This window comes from Cavia porcellus, unplaced genomic scaffold (assembly GCF_034190915.1).
Source record: "Cavia porcellus strain 051 isolate PalLab524CR breed Dunkin Hartley unplaced genomic scaffold, mCavPor4.1 scaffold_27, whole genome shotgun sequence".
NCBI classification, from domain to species: domain Eukaryota; kingdom Metazoa; phylum Chordata; class Mammalia; order Rodentia; family Caviidae; genus Cavia; species Cavia porcellus.
In genome coordinates, this window is record NW_026947510.1 from 20,587,484 (window position 1) to 20,607,639 (window position 20,156).

General features: G+C 39.1%; 1 protein-coding gene across 1 annotated transcript in view; it reads right to left on the reverse strand.

The window, feature by feature from the left end:
• Positions 1-10,160: 10,160 nt before the first annotated feature.
• The window catches only part of LOC101789216 (uncharacterized), a 39,968-nt gene continuing 29,972 nt past the window's right edge, over positions 10,161-20,156 (reverse strand). The window contains exon 8 of the mRNA XM_063237595.1: positions 10,161-12,674. Within this exon, the coding sequence (XP_063093665.1) occupies positions 12,501-12,674 (174 nt within the window). The 3' untranslated portion in view covers positions 10,161-12,500. The remainder of the gene's footprint in view (positions 12,675-20,156) is intronic.

Consider the following 20,156-nt stretch of genomic DNA (forward strand, 5'->3'; position numbering starts at 1 on the left):
AGCTCTTCATTAGACAGCATTTCTTTCTTAGTTGTAAATTCTTACACTGTTTGTGCTATCTGGTGACTTTCTGTATCTGGTTTTCTTCTCTTTCTATCCCTCTCCTTTTAATTGTTTCAAAATGAATTCTTCTAGTAGAATTTTAACTTCTTTAGTCAGGATTAGCCAGTGAAACTAACTGTAGAGGCCAAAACTGGTGCTACTGAGATTTTTACTAATTTCTTTAATAAAGCCTAATGAGTGACTTGTTTTAGTCTTTCCCTACCTACAGACCCATCCCTACTTTATCATCCTGAAATGTGCAATTTTAGCTTTTAGAATGGTTCCTTATGAAATGATGTATGTATGCAGATAAATTGAAACTGTAGTAACCTTCCCACATACCCTCTGCCTTGTTGCCTCTAAATTTGATATCTTATGTAGCCATAGACAACATGATCTTTAAAGTGAAGAAACAGGGAGCCCAGACATGCTTCATGACAGACACCAAACTGTCATTACTGGGACACCACACAGGCCACGCAGCAGGAGGCTCTGTCTCTCTTCCCCCATGACGACATGAGTCAAGCTTGCCTATCTTGCTCAGTGGCTTCCCCCACCAGATGTTTCCTAGCTTAGTATAAGAAAAGTAGATCTGCTTATTATAAATTCACAGAATCATAAAAATTGCAAACATTACAACCTAAGAGCAGATACCAGGGCAGGAAGGGCTCCAAGTTCCCTACCTCACCTCCAATGAAATGATTTTCAGATGTATGCTTACTACAGAAATTGGAAGATTTTTAAAATGAATAATACATACAGAATAGGTTAATAGACCCATTTCCTTGGTCTTGAAAATAATGCTCTTAGGTATTTTGGATCTGGGAAAAGGAAAGTCATCTTCAGCATTGGATTTTTAATATTTAATGTAGCTGCACGCTCATGACCCTTGCTCTCATCTGACATCTCCTCACTGGTGCTGCACACACCTAAGAGCTGACCCTGTTAATTTTTACTTGTGAAAATGAGCCTTGAAGTGGAAGCCTCCCTGAGAAACCCCTGGTACACACTTCCCAGTGGTGTCTATGATGTGGCATTTTCTCCCTGAACCTCATTTCCTTCCAAAGCATCTAATATTACTGCTTTAATTTCTCAACTTAATCAAAGCCCCTCATATCATTAATAGTTCTGCTATGCAGATGAAAGAAGCAAAAATAAGTGAAGTTCAGGCATCACTTCCCTCATAATATGTACAGGAATATGTAGCATATGAAATCATTGTGCCCTAATAGTTGTAACTTCAGTCCTGATCTAGGTAGTCAGTGCAAGTCATTTAATTCAGGAAATAAAGAGAAGGCTAAAATTGATAGTTTTATGAAACAGAGTTGCCCTAATTCATGACTCTCAAAAGACTAAGTACCCATGGGGGCTGGGGATTTAGCTCAGCGGCATAAGCGCCTGCCTTGCAAGCAGGCGGTTGTGAGTTCGATCCTTGGTACTGATAAAAATGAAAAAGACAACAACAACAACAACAAAAAAGACTAAGTACCCTAATGAGAAAATATCCTCACTGCACTCCATAGAACACTGTCCTTGGGATGCATGGAGAGTGAGACCTGGACGTCCATCTGAGGGACCAGAAACCTCACTCATAAACCCAGTATGGCACCTTCCAGGCCCTTCCAGGACCCTGCAAGGCCACTGATTGCACAAATATGGGGAATGGAGTCATTTATCCGGAGAGATGCCTGGGGAATTCCATGTGTGGGATGACAACCAGATTGCTTTAAAATAAACGGTGTCTTTAGATTCTCTGGAGGCCCACAATTTCTGTCTTTAGCAGGTGATGAAATCTCACTCAGGATCCAAGCATTGTGATATCCCCAACAAAACATTTCACTTCTTAATTTTACCTTATTCTCCTCTGCATAATAGTACTTTGGGGGCAGCCATGCTCACAACTTTTCTCTAAGTTCCTTTGACAGATCTATAAGGAACTAGTTCATGGCAGACAACACCAATGGTGGCATTTTGATGCTTTCATCAAATTCGTCCAAACCTATTCCCTGCTTTACTGTGCCTCTGCGGTAGGGTCAAGATTCCCAAGAGAGCTCCCAAGAACTCTCTGTGCCTTTCTATAGCAATGATGGTGAACCTTCTAGAGATTTCAATAAAAGCCAGCTGTGGCATACATGCCATAGGTTTGCCACGGCTGCCCTATAGCGTGTGACAGCCACCCTCATTCCTGTGTCTGTTCTCACATAGAGTGCCTGGTTTCTGGGTAGTATTGGTTTTGTATTTTATGATTTCCAGACAGTTTCATATCTCAAGCTCTGACTAGATTTTAGATGCGACTTTTAAGAGAAAGTGAAAAATGGAAAATAGAGGCAGAGCTGGAGGTGGGGTTGACTTATCACAGCCAGGTCAAATGTTCTTAAAGTTGCAGTAGAGCCCAAGCTAGATGTCTCTCTGTGGGGAAACTGGATGATCAGTCCTTATCCTCACTAGTGAGGTGGGAAGAGGCCTGCACACTCTTTGAAGGACACAGTATAAGACTGGGGCTAATTCTCTGGTGTATATATGAAATTACATAAAAGATAAAGGGACCTGTGATAAATTGTGGTCCTATCACCCAGAAGAAGTCATTTTAGGTAAAACCACTGATATTTCAGACAGTAGAATTAGAAGTTACTACATCCAGACGACTTACAATCGGTACAATAAAGGTTATAACAGATACAGTGGATGAAAACATCAGTTATTTCTATAGACAAATGAAAATTTAAAAAGAACCAACTAGAATACAGAATTAAAAATTTAATATCCACAATGTATAATTTCACATGGGCAGCCCTTGGAAGATTGGAAACAGCAGAAGAGAACTACAACAAACTTCTAAACAAATTAATAGAATTCTAAACAAATTAATAGAATTCTAAACTTGAGAAGATTAAAAGTTTAAAATAAGAAATGAGCACAAGCAGTCGAACAAGAGTTCTGATGTGTCATTACAAGCCCAGAAATCAAAACAAACATTGAGGAATGGGCTAGAAATAAGAGCCCAATTCTTTTTAGTGCTAGTAAGATAATCATCTAAAAGAAAGAAACTATAAAAGAAAATTCACATGACACCTATAAGTATTTTGAGAAGATTGCTGAAAAGAAGACTATCTGCATAGGGGAAATGCTAGTGGAGTACTGTTATCATATCTGCCAAATCAGACAATGAAAGCTACGTTACTGTCAGACAATTCAATACGGAAGAAAACGAAGCTCTATCTTTTTTTGTACCTTTTTATTTATTAGTATAATTTAGGTATACACAATGACCACATTCATTATAGGGAATTTGTATCTGCACATGGTATAACTTGTTTTCTCTCCCCCCCCCCATTCCCATCCCTTATCCTACCAAAGAGCAAGGAATATTTTTCCATTTTCTGATATCCCACCTTGATTTCCTTTTTCAGAGTACTGTAGTTTTGAATGTAATGATATTTTAATAGTTGCTCTAGCCAATGCTTCTTTGTTAAATTGATTCTTAAGTATTTCATGGGTTTTTTGGGGGGGGATGGTATTGTAAAGGGTGTTGTTCCCCCAATTACTCTCCAGTGAGTTTGTAACTTGTGTACAGGAATGCTATTGATTTTTGAGCGTTGACTTTGTGTCCAGTTACTCTACTGAATCTGATTATTAAATCTAGAAGACTTTTGGTGGAGTTTTTGGTATCTTCAGTGTAGAATATCATGTCATCTGCAAATAAAGATAATTAAACTTATGTCTTTCCTATGATAATTCCTTTTATTTCTTTTTCTTGTTTAATTGCTCTAGCCAGTGTTTCTAGAAATATATTGAATAGGAATGCTGATAGGTAACAACCTCATCTTGTTCCTGATTTAAGAAAGCGTTCAGGTTCTGACCATTTAGTATGATGTTGGCTGTTGGTTTATTACAGATGGCTTTCATCACATTGAAAGAAAGACCATCTATTCCAATTTTCGTAGGGCTTTTTTTTTGTCATGAATGAGTGTTGGACTTTGTCAAATGCTTTTTCTGCATCTGTGAGATGATCATGTGCTGTTTGTCCTTGGCTCTGTTACTATGGTATATTGCATGTACTGATTTCATATGTTAAACGACCCTTGCATACTTGAAATGAATTCTATTTGGTCATGATGTGTAATCTTGGTGATTTGCTACATTCTGTTTGTCAGTATCTTGTTGAGGATTTTTGCATCTATGTTCTTTAGGGAGATTGGCCCGTAGGCTTTTTTTCTTTTCTTTATCTTTCTCTTGTTTTGGTATCAGTGTAATATTTGCTTCTAGGAATGAGTTTGGGAGTATTGCTTCCCTTTTCTATTTGCCTGAAGTGTTTGAAGAGCAGTGGCGTCAGATCCTCTCTGAATTTCTTGTAGATCTCAGCTATGTATCTATCAGGACCTGGGTTTTTTTTTGTTGGTAGGTTTTTAATTATATTTTCAATTTCATTGACTGATATTGGGTTTATTTTTGTATCTTCATAATTTAGGTTTGGTAGTTCATCTGTATCCAGGAGTCTGTCCATTTCATTCATTTTTTCCATTTTATTAGAATAAAGTTTCTCAAAATAGGTATTGATGACCTTCTGTATTTCTGCAGGATTTGTTGTGATTTCATCATTTTTGTTCTGAATTACATGAAGTCGAATCTTTTATCTCCATTATTTTGCTAAGGTTGGCTAAAGGTTTATCAATTTTATTTAATCTTTCAAAGAACCAACTCTGATTCTTTGTATTGTTTTGTTAGTTTCGAGTGCATTAATTTCTACTCTGCTCTTTATAATTTCTTCCCTTGTATGAGCTTTGGGCTTGACTTGTCTTCCTGATATGGGTATTTAACACTATAAATTTCCTTCTGGACACTGCTTTCATTGTGTTCCATAAGTCCCAGTATATTGTATTGGTATTATCATTTTGTTGTAGATATTGTTTAATTTCTTCTTTAATTTCATCTGTGACACATTTATTGTTTGGTAGGGTGTTATTTAATTTCCATGTATTTATGGAGTTTTTGTGGTTTCTTTACTGTTAATGTTCAGTTTCATTGCACTGTGGTCCAATAACATGCATGGGATAACTTCAGTGGCTTTGCATTTAAACATGTTCTATGGACTAGTATGTGGTCTATTTTGAAGAATGTTCCATGCACAGCTGAGAAGAATGTACACTGTAGTGTGGGACAGAACATTGTGTAGACATCTATTAAGTCAATTTGTTCATGGATTTGGTTCAGTTCTGATATTTCTTTGTTGACGTTTTGTCTAATTTATCAACTTGTGACAATGCGGTATTAAGGTCTCCCATTACAATTGTGTTAGTATTTATTTGATTTTTTATGTCACTAGCATTTGTTTTATATAGTTAGATGCTCCTATATTTGATGCATATTTATTTATGGAGGTAAGCTCTTCTTGGATTTTTTTTCCTTTAACCAAAATGTAGAGATCTTATCTCTTTTCATCTGTCTTGGCTTGAAGTTTTCATTGTCTGCAAATAGAATATCTGCCCCTGATTTTTTTCTGGGTTCCTGTCACATTGACTTTGGCTTTTGGTCTATGAATTTCTTTTTGAGTTTAATGTGTTTCTTATATGCGGCATATCATTGGGTCTTGTTTCTTATTCCATTCTGCCCAGGATTTTGATTGGTGAGTTGAGACCATCTACATTTGTTCTTATAACTGACATGCATTGACTTATCCCTTTCATATTATTATCTGCTGTTGATTCCTTGTCTTTTCATTCTGTTTAGTTGCTTGTCCTGCATGGTGTTTTCTATTAGTTTTCTTGGATTTGAGCACACTGTTATTTCTCTCTACAGTATTTTTCAGAACACAGTGTAGGGCTGGTTTGGTGGTCATGAATTTCTTTAGTTGTACTTTGTCATGGAAGTATCTTATTTCATTTATTCTGAAAGACAGTTTTGTGGGGTACCTCAATCTGAGTTAGAAGTTAATTTCTTTCAGGACTTGAAATACTTCATTGCAAGCTCTCTTTGACTTAAGGGTTTGTGTAAAGAAGTTTGCTGTAATTCTGATTGGTTTTCCTGTTGCTTTTCTCTAACAGCTTTTAACTTTCTGTTCTTGTGTTGAATTTCTGAAATCTTGATTATATGCATTGGTGCACATGTATTTTTGGTCATGGTAACTGGACTCCTGTATGTTTCACTCATCTGTATGTCAAATTCTTTTTCCATACCTGGGAAAGTTTCCTGCTATTAATTCTCTGAACATGTCTTTTATGTTGTTTGTGCTGGCTCCTGCTGTTTCATTGACTCCAATCAACCTTATATTTTTCTTCTTTGCATTATCTTGTTACCAATGGATTGATTTCATGGTTCTTTGTTTTTTGTTTTGTGGTTTATTTTTGTATTCAATTCATGACTTTGTGCTTGTTAGGCAGGTGCTTATACTGCTGAGCCAAACTGGCCCAATTCTTTGTTATTTTTTTTAAATTTTATTTAAGAGGAAAAAGAGAAAAACACAAAACAAAACAAAGCGGTGTAAGGGTACACGTAATACAGAACTACAAAAAAAAACAGTAAGAAATCACCTGTTAATAGATTACATATTATCATCTTAGAAATAGTTGCTCGAATCACAGTATCAAAGAATACAAAGTGGACATTCAAACAGAGAGACTGCAAACAGCTGTGTTCAATGATCCAAAAACATTAAGTCAGCTATTTAACGCCCCTAAACACACTTGCTGTTATATCCGTTAGAGCTCTTTTTTTTCCCCTCTCTTTTTTACAACAAAATTTACACATTTTGGATTTTATTACTCCTTAGTTCCTTTGTTATTTTTGAGAGCTTTCTTTTCATGATTGCCAGCCACAATCTTGTCTTCTATGTCTAAAATTCTGTCTTCAGTTTCATTCAGATGATTTTGCAAACTTTGAATGGAATTTTTAATTTCACGGGCATCTGAATCTGTTTCATGGTTTCCATCTCTTTCCTATGTTGGGCATTCATGATTTCCATCGTTTTATGCTCCTCTATGTTTTAAAATCTATGTCTACTCTAGACTTGCTGAGTAAACTTTCCATTACAGTTGTTATCTCTATTTTTTACCTGGAGGATTATTTCTGACCTGATTTTCTCTATAATCTCATGCATCTATTTTTGAACATCTGCTGCTGTCATTTTAGAAATTTCAGATGAGTGGCCTGTATTTCCTTCTGCCACATTGTCCCTTGCACTTGTGCTGGGTGGGCTGAACATCTGGGTTTGGGTTTTGCTTCTGTGTCTTGTCATTTTATATTTTTTAAATTTTATTTTATTTTTGTGTGTGTTGGTGTATATTTCTTATAGTAGGTAGCTTTATCACTAATATTGAAGCCTTCCTAGGAAATGTCTATTCCTCAGAGATGTCTCCTATGTGTAGGGGGTTCGTGGCTTTTGTGTGTATCCTAAGATCCTACTTCCTCAATTTATTAAGAAGAAGATGTCACCATATATTTGGTTCAGCCTTTAGTCTTTTGGTACTCTATTTTAGTGATGTTTATGACAGTCACAGTATTGTTATACAAGGGAGAAAAGCTAATTAGAAGTATGAGATCCTAGAGAAATTATTATAATAGCATCACTGACAGCCTGAAATTTGACAAACTGTGGTAACTCTTGGTTTAGTATCTTTAACCATAGGGGCATGATTTAGAGTTATATAACAAAACCCAAAATAAATCAGGAGTTCATACGCATTGCGTTTCCCCCCAGTTAATAGAGTGATTTTACTCTATAATAGAGAAATTTAAGACTGTAGGATATAAAAGAGAGAGAGAGATGAAGAGGAATACAGTCAAAGCAAGGCTAGAGGACAAAGGGTGATCACACCGTTTTGGCAAGCTGGAGAAGAGGGCAGGAGAGAAAGAATGAAGGGGAAAGCAAAAGATTATTGAAGCAAATCAGAAAGGTTAGGGACAATGATCACCCACATGAAGATACCCTAAAATATAAGAGAGAGAGAGAGAGAGAGAGAGAGAGAGAGAGAGAGAGGCAGAATAGAGCAAAAAATTTTTTCTCTTTAAAAAAATTTGTTTATATATGTGTATCTAAAAAAGAAAAAATGACCAAAAAAACCAATCAGACAGTAAAAAGAAAACAGTACACACAAAGAAAAAATATTCCTCCGGTACCACTGTTTTGTGGTAGTGTAAACTTCAGTGGTCACCAATTCTGCAATAGAATCAGTGCTGCGTTGGATGAGAGACTGATCTTCGTTTACAGATACTGGGCTGTGGCCAGTTTTTAGCCATTAGCTTTCTGGATGGCTTGCCCACTGCTGCTTACCCTGGTTTTCTCGGTTGCTCTCCTGGTTGCTGTGCCACCCCCAGATAAAGACAGCCCAAGCATGCCCCCAGTGCTGCGTGTGGTCGGCCCCTCCCAACTCCATGTAACCTGCTCTGTTCCGCACCGCTGGCTCCTCTCATTTTGTGCCCTCCTTGATCTGCGCTGGCAGTTGCACATGGGAGGCAACGCTGATATCCTGCCCAGAGGTACTTGTGTTGCTGTCACTGCTCACAGGGCCAGGAAGATCCTGTCATAGCTCCCATGGGACAGTACAAGTTCCTCTTTTATGCCACCCATAGGACAGGGCTTGTGTTGTTTCGCTAGCAATCCTCAGTGCTGTGGCTGGTCCCTAACCTTGTTGTGACTAGATGTTCCAGTTGGCAGTTATGGGACAGAGAAAGAAAAAGAAAGGAAAAACTAAACAAAACAAAACAAAAAAACCTGTTGGGAAAGGAGCAGTTCCTCACCCCTGTGTGTGCCAGTGAACTTTGTTGCCAGACTGTAGTGTTCTGTTTGCAGGAAATCAAAGGAGGGGCCTTATATTCTGGACTAAGTTTTCTGTACCTCTGCCATCCCTCTGTTTTTGGGGAGAAACTTCCTGGGAATGCCGATTCCTGCTCTGATCCCCAATCCCACCAAAAGGAAAGCCACGGGCAGCCCTATGGGCTGGTTTATCATTTATAAAGTCCTATGCCTATGTCTACAAGTCTTTTATTTCAGATTAACTTTGGTATCAGGATGTGTGTTCTCCTCTTCCAGCTACCTGTGTTTTTAGATGATCTCCTCTGAGAAACCCCAGTGCAAGTCTTCCTTTACTTATTCCTTTACTTGCATTGAATCTCTGAAACTGTATCTTTAAAGTAAAAACCAAAACTATTTATTCCCTAGACTTACATATGCAAAACAGATCATTTTTGATGACCAGAGTGAAATATTTTCAGATGTATGAAAATTGGGAACATGGATCACCGTCAGACACAAAATAAACCAAGGGAAGTGCTTAAGGGTTCAGATCCTTGAAAACTGAGAGGAAAATGGAGCAAAACAGAAACAAATTAAAGCAATGATTGTTATGGTTTATACACTGTGTCAACCTGAGAAGTCTAGAAGCTTAACTAAGTGACTCAGCAGCTCTACCTCCTTGGATGTACAGGACGTCCCCTTACAGTCGAGGATAGTGTTCATTGTGTTGATTTGAGAAGACCAGAACTCTAAGTGCTTCCGCAGGGAGCCAGTTTGTAACGTCCTCAGCCTGTGTAAGAGGAGAGCACACAGACGCTGGGAGTGCTACACCCATCCTAGGGGAGTAGCCTGTATTCAATAACAGGCAAAGGAGGAGGGACTGGTGGCTCATCAGAGGAGCTCCAGTCCTCACCTTCAGCTTGGACGTTGTCTCCAGGCTTCTGGCATAGACTGTTGGGCTTTGGCCTGGGACCCCTCAGCCTTTGTCATAGGCTCTTCAGCCTTCCATTGTAGATTCTTCAGTGTTCCATCATAGACCCATCAGCCCCTTGACACCGACCTGCAGGGGACACTGCAGTAAGCCCTAGCCCTTGGGCTGGACCCACCAACCTCTAGCATGCACATACCCTCTGCACACTCCCTCACCCGACTTTCTGATTGACCATTATAAATCAGGTTTGTAGTTTCTTGTAGATTTGTATATCTTGTGTTACATCTGTTTCCTCTAGTAAACCTTGATAACAATGATAAATGCTGAGAAAACAGAGCTGTGATTTTTATCTTTTCTGAATTTCTTTAGGGAAGAATGATTGTTAAAAGGAAAACCATATGACTATACTGTGGGGTTGGTAATATTTGTAGAATCAAAATAGAAAACAGAAGTCAAAAATGGTAGAAGGAAGTATAGTATAAAGGCTTTATTTATTTATTTATTTTGAAGGTAGTGGAAATACAACAGAACAAGACAGAACAAAGCCAATTGAGACAATGTGGTAAAATTGGTACAGAACTTCAGAGCAGATTACCAGCATAACAGTAATAGGCACCATAGTATATCTCGTTATCTTCACAATAGTTGTCTAGCCAATTAGCTATAGCAAAATCAAACCAAGGAAAGAACATTATGAAACCAATCAAAAGAGACTATTGAAGAGTAAAACAATCATAATGAAACAAAACAGTGAAAACATTTGCTTTCAAACAGAAGATAGAAGTATCACATGCTCAAAAACCCAAAATGTGCTATACTTATTATAACTTATTCTCTTCTTGTCAAACTTGTGTAATTGTCAGTTAAGTTGCACCTTTATAACCGTAACTTCAAAAGGTGCTGTGATGGTTACTCAGTGTGGCCTTATAAGCAGTTTCCGTTCTGTAACACACCCTCTGTGTGACCCCTCCCTATTTCCTTGGTTCCTGTAACTGCTGGTCCCACTCCCCCATGTCTGAGAGACCTATGTATTCCGAGAAAAATTCAACAAGTTACCTTTTAGGGAGCCAACCTGATCCTCAGACCCCGACCCCTCCCCTGTGGCTTGCAGTTTTACAGCTCCCTGCAACCCCTCGCTCAGGGTGCAGTTCCCCAGGTTGCCCTTTGGAAGGTGTCACTGCTGAGCTCAGCAAATAAAGTGCTTCCTTTTAAACTTTTGGAGCCCATCGCTTTTTTAACCACCACAAGAAGGAGATCCCTCATATTTGCTACATTGCATATAGTCATCCTCCCAAGAGATGCTCAGACCTCTGTCCCCAGTTGCTAACGTTGGGGGTGCAGGGTTGGGATGTTCGATTTCCAGGCCGCTCACCACTAAACTCACAGGAGACACTGCTGCCTCACACCTGAAGGTGCTTACCAAGAGAATGGGTGAATTGCTGCTTTGTGCGGCCAGCTGGTTTCCACCAGGGCCCTGGCCAGATCTCAGCTTTATGTTTTTATACAATGTTTAATTAGGGTTTCCAGGATGGCCCCATTCAGCATCCCTTTGCACATTTAAAACTCACTGACAAAGGTGTGCAGTTAGTGGTGAGAGGTCTTATAACTGGGATTCAGGAACCTCCCAAAGGGCTCATTGGATTAAAGATGTGGTTGCCAGTGGACCTTCCTTGGGGGATTGATTGGATCATGAGAGTTCTAACTCCATCAAGTGGATCAGTCCATTGATGAGTTCATATGTTGAATGCGCTATTACAGGTAGGATCTGGTAGGAAGAAGTAGATCCCTGAGGGTGTCCCTGGGAGGGATTCCCTAACATTTCAAGTCTGAAATGCTATTTTCTAATTTGATTTGTCTTCCTGAAGGTAGAAATGACTCACTGGTCTAGATGTTTGACAGCTAGCTATACAGGAAACTTGATCATGGGGTGTCTCTTCATGTCTCTAAGTGAACTGAGCCTTCAGAGCCAAACTGACATTTCTCTTGCAGAAATCGCTGCAGAAAAGCAGCAGATTTGATGGAATCCTACTGGTGTGTGGGAGAAGGGACTGGGCAGGGAGCCCATGTGGCAGAGCAGAGGCTCCAAGAGCCCTGACCCGTTCAGGCTTGGATAGGAATCAAGCTACACTTGTGCTGAAGGACCCCGCTGTGTCACCTGGCACATCCACATGCTGAACACCTGGCCTCGCTCTGAAGAATGCTATTATCCTTAAACTCCCTCAGACAGCCTCCCTGCCCCATGTGCTGGCGGAGGCCCTGCTGGCCAGGGAGAAGCAGCAAGGAAGCCACCTCTACCTGCTGCCTACCCCCTCCCCGCCAGGTGACTGGATGCCACACAGGCTGAGACAATAACTGAAGGAAGGAAGCAACCTCCTATTTAAATTATTTGATGAGCTTTGAAATCCTGGGACCGATGGCCTGAGCAAATAGTTAGAGAATAAGATTATGCAGTATAGTACCAAGTATGAATTGCCCAGTGTCCTATCGCTCTTTTTTGTTTTGTTTTGTTTTTGCTTTGCTTTGATTTGTCTTTGGTACTGAGAATTGAACTCAGGACTTGTGCTTGTCAGGCAGGCTCTGTCCTGTCACTCTTTTGTTTTGTTTCACTTTACTATTCTGTTTTACTCCCTTTAAAAAAATCCCTCAGATCACCACATCTTGCACTTTCCACGAAAAGAGCTCTGCCTTGGGGTTGACACAACCTCTCTAGGGCCCCATATTTCATGGCTGATATTTTCCTATGCCCATGGGCAAGTTCAAGGTCAGGCTCCAAGGGCAGCCGGGGGCACATGTGGAGAGCTAGAAGGATGGGCTGTCATCCTCCTTGGCTTGTGGTAGAAGGAGAGCCAAGGTTTCACCCTCGGGGCCACCAAGTCCTCCTGGGTGGGTTGCCAGCTTCCTTCTTGTCCCTGAGGCTGGTGGCCTCCAGGTCTGTATCCAGGCAGCACCAGCAGCCACAGCCTCAAAGGAAAGCTAAAGAACACATTAGAAGGGTGGAGGTCTGCATTTCTTTTTATTTAAAAAAAAAGGAGATTAAGATAAAAGAGAACATAACAACACAGGTCAGAATAAAGCAATTTAAGCAAAATAGTGTTTCACTACAAATAACCCGACATAACAGTAGTAACCATAGTGTCTCTTTCCTTGAAATATTTGAGTATACCTTCATATACTGTACCATCAAACATAACATGACAGTGTAAAACCATTCAAGAAGATGAAAGTATTACAGGGTATTTAGAACCAACTAACAGAAAACGAACAATGGTTTCTATATTATCTCCTTGTCTATAAAAAATTTTGTTGATACTATAATATATAATAAAATCCAATAAGATACAACATGATAAAACTGATGGAGACAGAAGAACAAAAGCCTGATAGGACTTCAAAACAAGATGATGTTAAGTCAGCACTAGCTATTATAATGTCTTGTTTTCTTCAAAATAACTGTTCATACCATCACGGACAATAAAATCAAACAACTCAGAATAAAACATTCCAATGAATGAATGAAAATATTATAAGGCTTCAAAGCAATATAGTGGGGAATCATGATTGCCACATACTTTTATGTATTCTTACCATTTCTTACACTAGGAAGACCGGTATTTATACATGTGAATTTGATTTATTTTGCTTATGAGTATGGTCTCAAGCTGCACCCATTTATTTATAAATATCATTCTTTATAGCTGAGTAGTACTCCATTGTATAAAAATACCACAACTTTTTTATCCATTCCTCAGTTGATGGACACTTGGGTTGTTTCCAAGATCTGGCTATTACAAATTGTGCTGCTATAAACATGGGTGCACATATATCACTGTGGTATGATGTTTTCAGTTCTTCTGGGAGTATGCCTAGAAGTGGAATAGCTGCAACAAATGGGACTTAAAAATCCCAGCTTTTTTGAGAAATCTCCAGACTGACCTCCACAATGGTTGTACCATTCTACACTCCCACCAACAGTGCAGGAGAGTTCCTTTTTCCCCACAGCCTCTCCAGCATTTGTTGTTGGTGATTTTCTTGATCCTGGCCATTCTTTCTGGAGTGAGATGGAATCTCAGTGTGGTTATAATTTGCATTTCTCTAATGAGTAATGATGATGGACATTTTTTCATGTATTTATTTGCCATTTGTATTTCTTCATCTGAGAATTGTGTATTCATCTCAGATGTCGATTTTTGAATTGGATCTTTGAATTTTGGGGGTTTGATTTTTTTAAATTCTTTATATGTTTTAGACAGAAGTCCTTTGTCTGAGGGACAGTTCACGAAGACTTTTTCCCAGTTTGTGGGTTTTCTTTTCACTATGCTGGAGATTTTTTTTGACATGCAGAAACTTTTTAATAAGAGGTAATCCCAGTTATTGAATTTGGGAAATATTTCCTGTGCAGTTTGATTACTGTTCATGAATTCTCTACCTACTCCTATGTCTTCAAGATTTTTACCCAATTTGTCTTCCAATAGATTTAGTGTTTCTGTTTTAATATTCAGATCTTTGATACATTTCGATTTTAATTTAGTACATGGTGATAGGCATGGGTCTTGTTTTAGTTTTTGGCATATGGAGAGCCAGTTTTTCCAGCACCATTTATTAAAGAGACTGTCGTTCTTCCAGTGAACATGGTTGGCCCCTTTAGCAAAGATAAGGTGGTTGAGTGTGTTTGTAGTTGTTGTTGTATCTTCCAATCTATTCCATTGATCTTCGGCTCTGTTTTGATTCCAATACCATGTTGATTTAAGTACAGTTGCTTTGTAGTATAACATCAAGTCAGAGATTGTGATGCCTCCTGCCTTGCCTTTGCTGCTTAGAACTGTCTTTGCTATTCTAGGGCTCTTCTGGTTCCAGGTGAATTTTAGGAGTGATTTCTCTAGATCTATGAGGTATGTTGATGGTATTTTTATTGGGATTGCATTGAATCTGTATAATAGTCTTGGGAGTATGGCCATTTTCACAATGTTTGTTCTTCCTATCCATGAGCAAGGTATTTCTTTCCATTTTCTGAGACCCTCTTCAGTTTCTTTTTTCAGTGTATTATAATTTTCCCTGTATAGATCTTTCACTTCTTTCATGACAATAATTCCTAAATATTTCATTTTTTTTTTAGTTGCTAGTGTGAAGGGTGTGGCTTCTCTTATTTCTCTCTCTGTGATTTTGTTAGTGTATAGAAATGCTATTGATTTCTGAGTATTGATTTTGTATCCAAGCTACACTGCTAGGAGTCTTTCAATGGAGATTTGGGGGTCTTCTATGTAGAACATCATGTCATCTGCAAATAATGATAATTTAACTTCTTCTTTCTCTGTCTTTACCCCTTTTATTTTTCTCTCTTGTCTAATTGCGCTGGCTAGTATTTCCAGTACTATATTAAATAGGAGTGGTGATAAGGGACATCCTTGTCTTGTGCCTGATTTTAAGGTAAAGGCCTTCAGTTTTTGGCCATTTAGTATGATGCTGGCTGTTGGTTTGTCATAGTTGGGCTTTATCATATAAAGGCCATCTATTCCAATTTTGTGTAAGGTTCTTATCATGAATGAATGTTGGACCTTATCCAAAGCTTTTTCTGCATCTTTAGAAATGATCATGTGATTCCTACTTTTGGCTTTATTGATATGGTGGATTACATTTATTGATTGTGACCATCCGAAAAGTGAGCCACACAAGCGGAAGCCATAGTGAGTTGCCGTACAGCCCTTAACCTAGGGAGGTGAAAGGGAGAGGATGGTGGATCCAGGCAGAGAAGCAGTGCCCTGCCTTTCCTGGTTCATATTGTAGGCCAGCTCTGCCTCTCCCAGTGTGTCCTGTCAGCTCAGCATTACGGTCTCCCAGTAAGTCCTGCCAGCCTATCTCTGCCTCTCCTAGTGAATGTTATCAGCCCAAGCCAGTCACACCTCTGTAAAAACTGCTGAGTTCCCATGGTGAGGGTGGCTCTGCCATGGTAGTGCTCACTGGTTATGTCAGGACAGGGTAGCTGTGAATTTGTTGGAGAAGCAGAAGCTAATACCTGCCCCTGTTAGATGGGTGGTCAAGATTCTAAAGCCATACCATAGGGATACTACTGATAACTTATTTGGGATATCTTTAAGCTACAAGGCTGGCTGTTCAAGATACATTGTTCCTCAATATTAGAAAGTACTCATTATAGAGGGATGAGTGCAATACACACAAAATCTAAAGCATACATTTATATGACAGTTTGAAAAAATGGCAGTGAACTTCTCAGGCAACATGGTACTATAAGTTTTTAATAACAAATAATGATTTATCACAAATAACTTTAGTAACTGCATATACATGAATGGCAAGCAATTGTATGAAAATGGCTTTGTAACTATAAATGAATGTATAAGAACATAAATGCAGCCAATTACATTATCATTTTATGCTCTGTTGTTTATATGATTAACATTTGAGTATATCAGATTCTATCCTAGATCCCTGATCTCCCAAATGAATGTACGGCACAGGTTAAAAAAAAAAAAAAGACACAATTTGTATGACTTTTAGGGCTCTGGGAAGGTCAAAAACATTTTATTAACTCGAGGCTTTGAGGGTAAAGAAAAAGGATTCTCTGGATCAGTCCACTTATATTAGTACCAAGGACAAAGGGCAGAGAAACTGAGGAAAGTGCAGGCAATGAGCAGGACCTTGGGAGTCACTTCCCGGACATCTCCAAGTCATGAGCCAAGTCAATTTAGTAGCACTGTCTTATCATGAAGACATGGTAGAAGTGAGACTGCAGGAGTAATCTTTGCAGCTGCAGTCTCTACCTTGTTAATTGGAGTTGGAGCTAGAGCGTCCGCAGCTGTGGCCCTATCTTGCCCTTTGAGGTATCTCTGGCCTCGCAGGCCACTACAGGCCTCAGTCAGGACCAGTGATTCCCAGAGGTTCACTTACTATGAATCAGCTCCTGTCACCAGGCGAGGGGCCGGGGCCTAGGACAGACTCACAGATAAACACAGAAAGCCAGTTAATGAAATTTAAATCCTGCTCAGAGCTGCCTCACAGTGGTCTCCAACATGATTCCACAGTGCAGCCTTTGGTGTATAAATTTTTAATGATTTGTCATTTTTGTAGGTTATTTATGAATTTAGGAAAACACTAGTGCAGTAGCAAACAACAGGAACTCTCAATTGAATCATATTCAATTTTACTTTTGTTTATATGACTATAATTCCCTGTCTTTTACAATGTATTCCTCGCTAAATTTTTAATCTACTGGAATTTCAAAAATGTTTCTTACAACGATTTGTCTTCTCTTCATAGTTTACATTACGCTTACATTAAAACTTTTATAAATAGTAATGAAATCAGTATTCAAAGAGTACACCACTATTTAATCTTGAAACAAAGTTAGTTAGAAGATTTTGCAGTATTAATACAGCATTTTTATTACTTCTCATGCCTTTACTCCCCAGAAAGCTGTAGATATACTTTTTCCCAATAGTTGCAGTGAGTTTTCAAAAATAAATTTTTTATTCATAAACATCATTAAAAAGACTAAAGATATTACTGACTGTGGGAGAAGAGGTGGCTCTTGAGATTTTCCCAAGGAAGTGATGGAAAGAATGTCCGAAAGCTGAACCCGGGCCCCTGGCAGGTACTCAATATGGAAACTTGCCACCCACGCGGATGGACCTGAATGTGGTCTAACAAAGCCACAGCTTTTCATATTTCCAGTGTCATTTAAAAACAAGATGGAACTATTCAAACATGCCAAACACCCAAAAGTAAATTTAAACATTAAACATTAATGTTTCTTTTCTTCATCAGACTCATTCATTCATTCATTCATTCAATTTTTCTGTTTTTATTAGTAAAAGTTCATAGTACATTCAATTTATAGTCATCTTGGTGAGTACATGTAATGCCTTATGTTTTTTAAAATAGCTTATGTCTTTTTTGAATCCCCTTTCACTTTTCTTTCCTTCATCTAGTTCCCCTCCACATTTTTATTCTTGTTGATGTCAGTATCACGGCTCATGGTTGTGACTTATGTTTATGGCTCATGTTTATATTCACGGAGGGTCCGGTACAGGCCACCTTTAGTCTCCTTATTCTCTCTTTCCCTCCCCTCACTCATCACCCTTAGTCTCTCGATCTCCTTCCCATTTTCCAGAGACCCATCTCCACCCTCCTATGCATCCTTTACCAACCTCTTTGTCTGACTTTGCCCTACTCCAATGAGAGACACCATATGGTATTTAAGCTTGTGTGTCTGGCCTATTTCACTCAACATTATATTTTTCAGGTGCCTCCACTTTCCTATAAATGTCTCAAGTTTATTCTTTTTTATACCCAAATGAGATTAAGCTATTATGAACTGTGCTGCTATAAATACTGGTATGCAAGTATCGCTGAGGTATGAGGTCTTAAACTCTACCTTTGTAGATACCTACAAGAGGAATAGCAGCATCTATCGAATTTCTAATTTAGTTTTCTGGGAAGTCCCCAGGCTCATTTCCATATTGGCTGTACTAGTTTACATTCACACCATCAAGGAAGGAGGCTCTCTCTTTCTCAAGCACCTCAGTAACATTTGTTATCTGTGTTTTCTTGATGACTGCTGTTCTTTCTGGAATAAGATGGAATCATACAAGTGTTGTTGCATTGCTCTAAAGGCCGAAGATACTGAACACTTTTTTCATTTAGTTATTGGCCATATTTATGGAAAAAACAAAATTCTAAAACAAACTAGGGTAACAGTGCTTAAACACTGTGTATTGCCACCTTCAAAGTTGTTGGCCATCTGAACTTCCTCAGTGATGTGTTTACGTCACCTGCCCATTTCTTGACTGGGTCTTTTTATGTTAGGTGGTCTAACACTTTGAGTTCTTTATATAAAAACAAATACAGGAATCAGTGGAACAGAATTGAGGACACAGAAACATTTTGACAGATTTAACTATTTCATTTTTGACGAACGGGCCAAAAGCATACTCTGAGAGGAAGATGGCCTATTCAACAAGTGGTGCTGGGAAAATGGGCTACCTACATGCACATGATGGAAATTCAACCATCTCTCTCACCATGTACTAAATTAAGTCAAAATGAATCAAAGATGCGAACACTAACACAGAAACATTACACCTACTGGCAGATAAATAGATAAAATTCTTGAAGCCATAGGTGTAAGAAAGGATTTTCTGAGCAGAACCACAATTGTACCACAAATAAAGCAAGAATCAACAGGGTTCCATCCAACCTGAAAGCTTCTGTAGGACAAAACAATCCATTTGTGGAATTTAGGAATGACCTACAGGTAAAATGTTTTGCAGCTGCTCCTCAGACAGAGGACCATTTTCTTTTCTATGCACCTATGCACAGCTCATGTATGAAGCCCCTCTAATGTTTCTCCTCACACATTTAAAATTCCACCTTAACATTAGTGACGTTTTCTTCTATTGTATTTCTTCTTTCATGTATTCCAAAACATGATACCCATGCTCTACACATGAAAAGAAAGTAAAAAATGAGCCAACGTGGAAGTGTGTCCCTGAAGGCTCTGTCTGAACTCAGGAGCCACCCACAAGGCCCTTGAGACACAGGTGTCCTGATAGGGCCAAGTGTTTGGTGAGCTGCGCAGACACAGCTGTAAGGAAGGAAGGGGAGATGGATTCTCCAGTTCGTTTCTCATGCAATGCCGAGGTGCTGTTGTAATGATCAACTTGAGAAGTTAGCAGCTTAACTCAGGGGCTCCCAGGGAGCCAGGGTCCTGATTTGTAAACATCCTCAGCAAGAGGAGGGCAGGGGGGTGGTGTGAAGGTGACACCCACCCGAGGGTGGGATGGTAGCTGCTTAAAGTATAAGGAGGAGAAGAGCCTTGTTCTTGCCCCTGTTTTTGCTTTGTGCTTTTCCTGTCTACTGCCACCTTGAAGTGTTCTTCCTGTGCCATGCCACCCTGCCTTGGAGCCAGCTGATTATGGATTGACCTTCACACACTGTGAGCTAAATATACCTTTCCTTTCTTCATTTTGGATGTTAGTATTTTGTCCCAGCAATGAGGAAAAACTAACCCAGATAGCTGCCCTCTCAAATATGTCACTGCATTTGAAGTTCACTTTTGAAAGACACCTAAATCCTTCTTCACTATTATTGGGGTGTAGAGTGGTACAACCACTGTGGAAATCAGTCTGGACATACCTCAAACACTAGGATAAGAGGTCCCATTTGACTCAGCAGAACTTAAAACATCATACCATAGGGATGTACATGCACCCATGTTCGTGGCAAAACAATGTGTAATAGCTAAATGTTGGGAACAGATTGCTAAAAGCCCATCAACAGAGCGATGGATAAAAAAGATGTGTTTTTTATAAGAGAGTACTACTAAGCTATAAAGAAGGTAAACTCAAAATTTGTATGAGTAAATGGATGTAACTAGAAGCCTTACTCACAAATGAAATAAATCAGACTCCTTTGTGAGGATTGCAAGTTTGGGCCCAACTT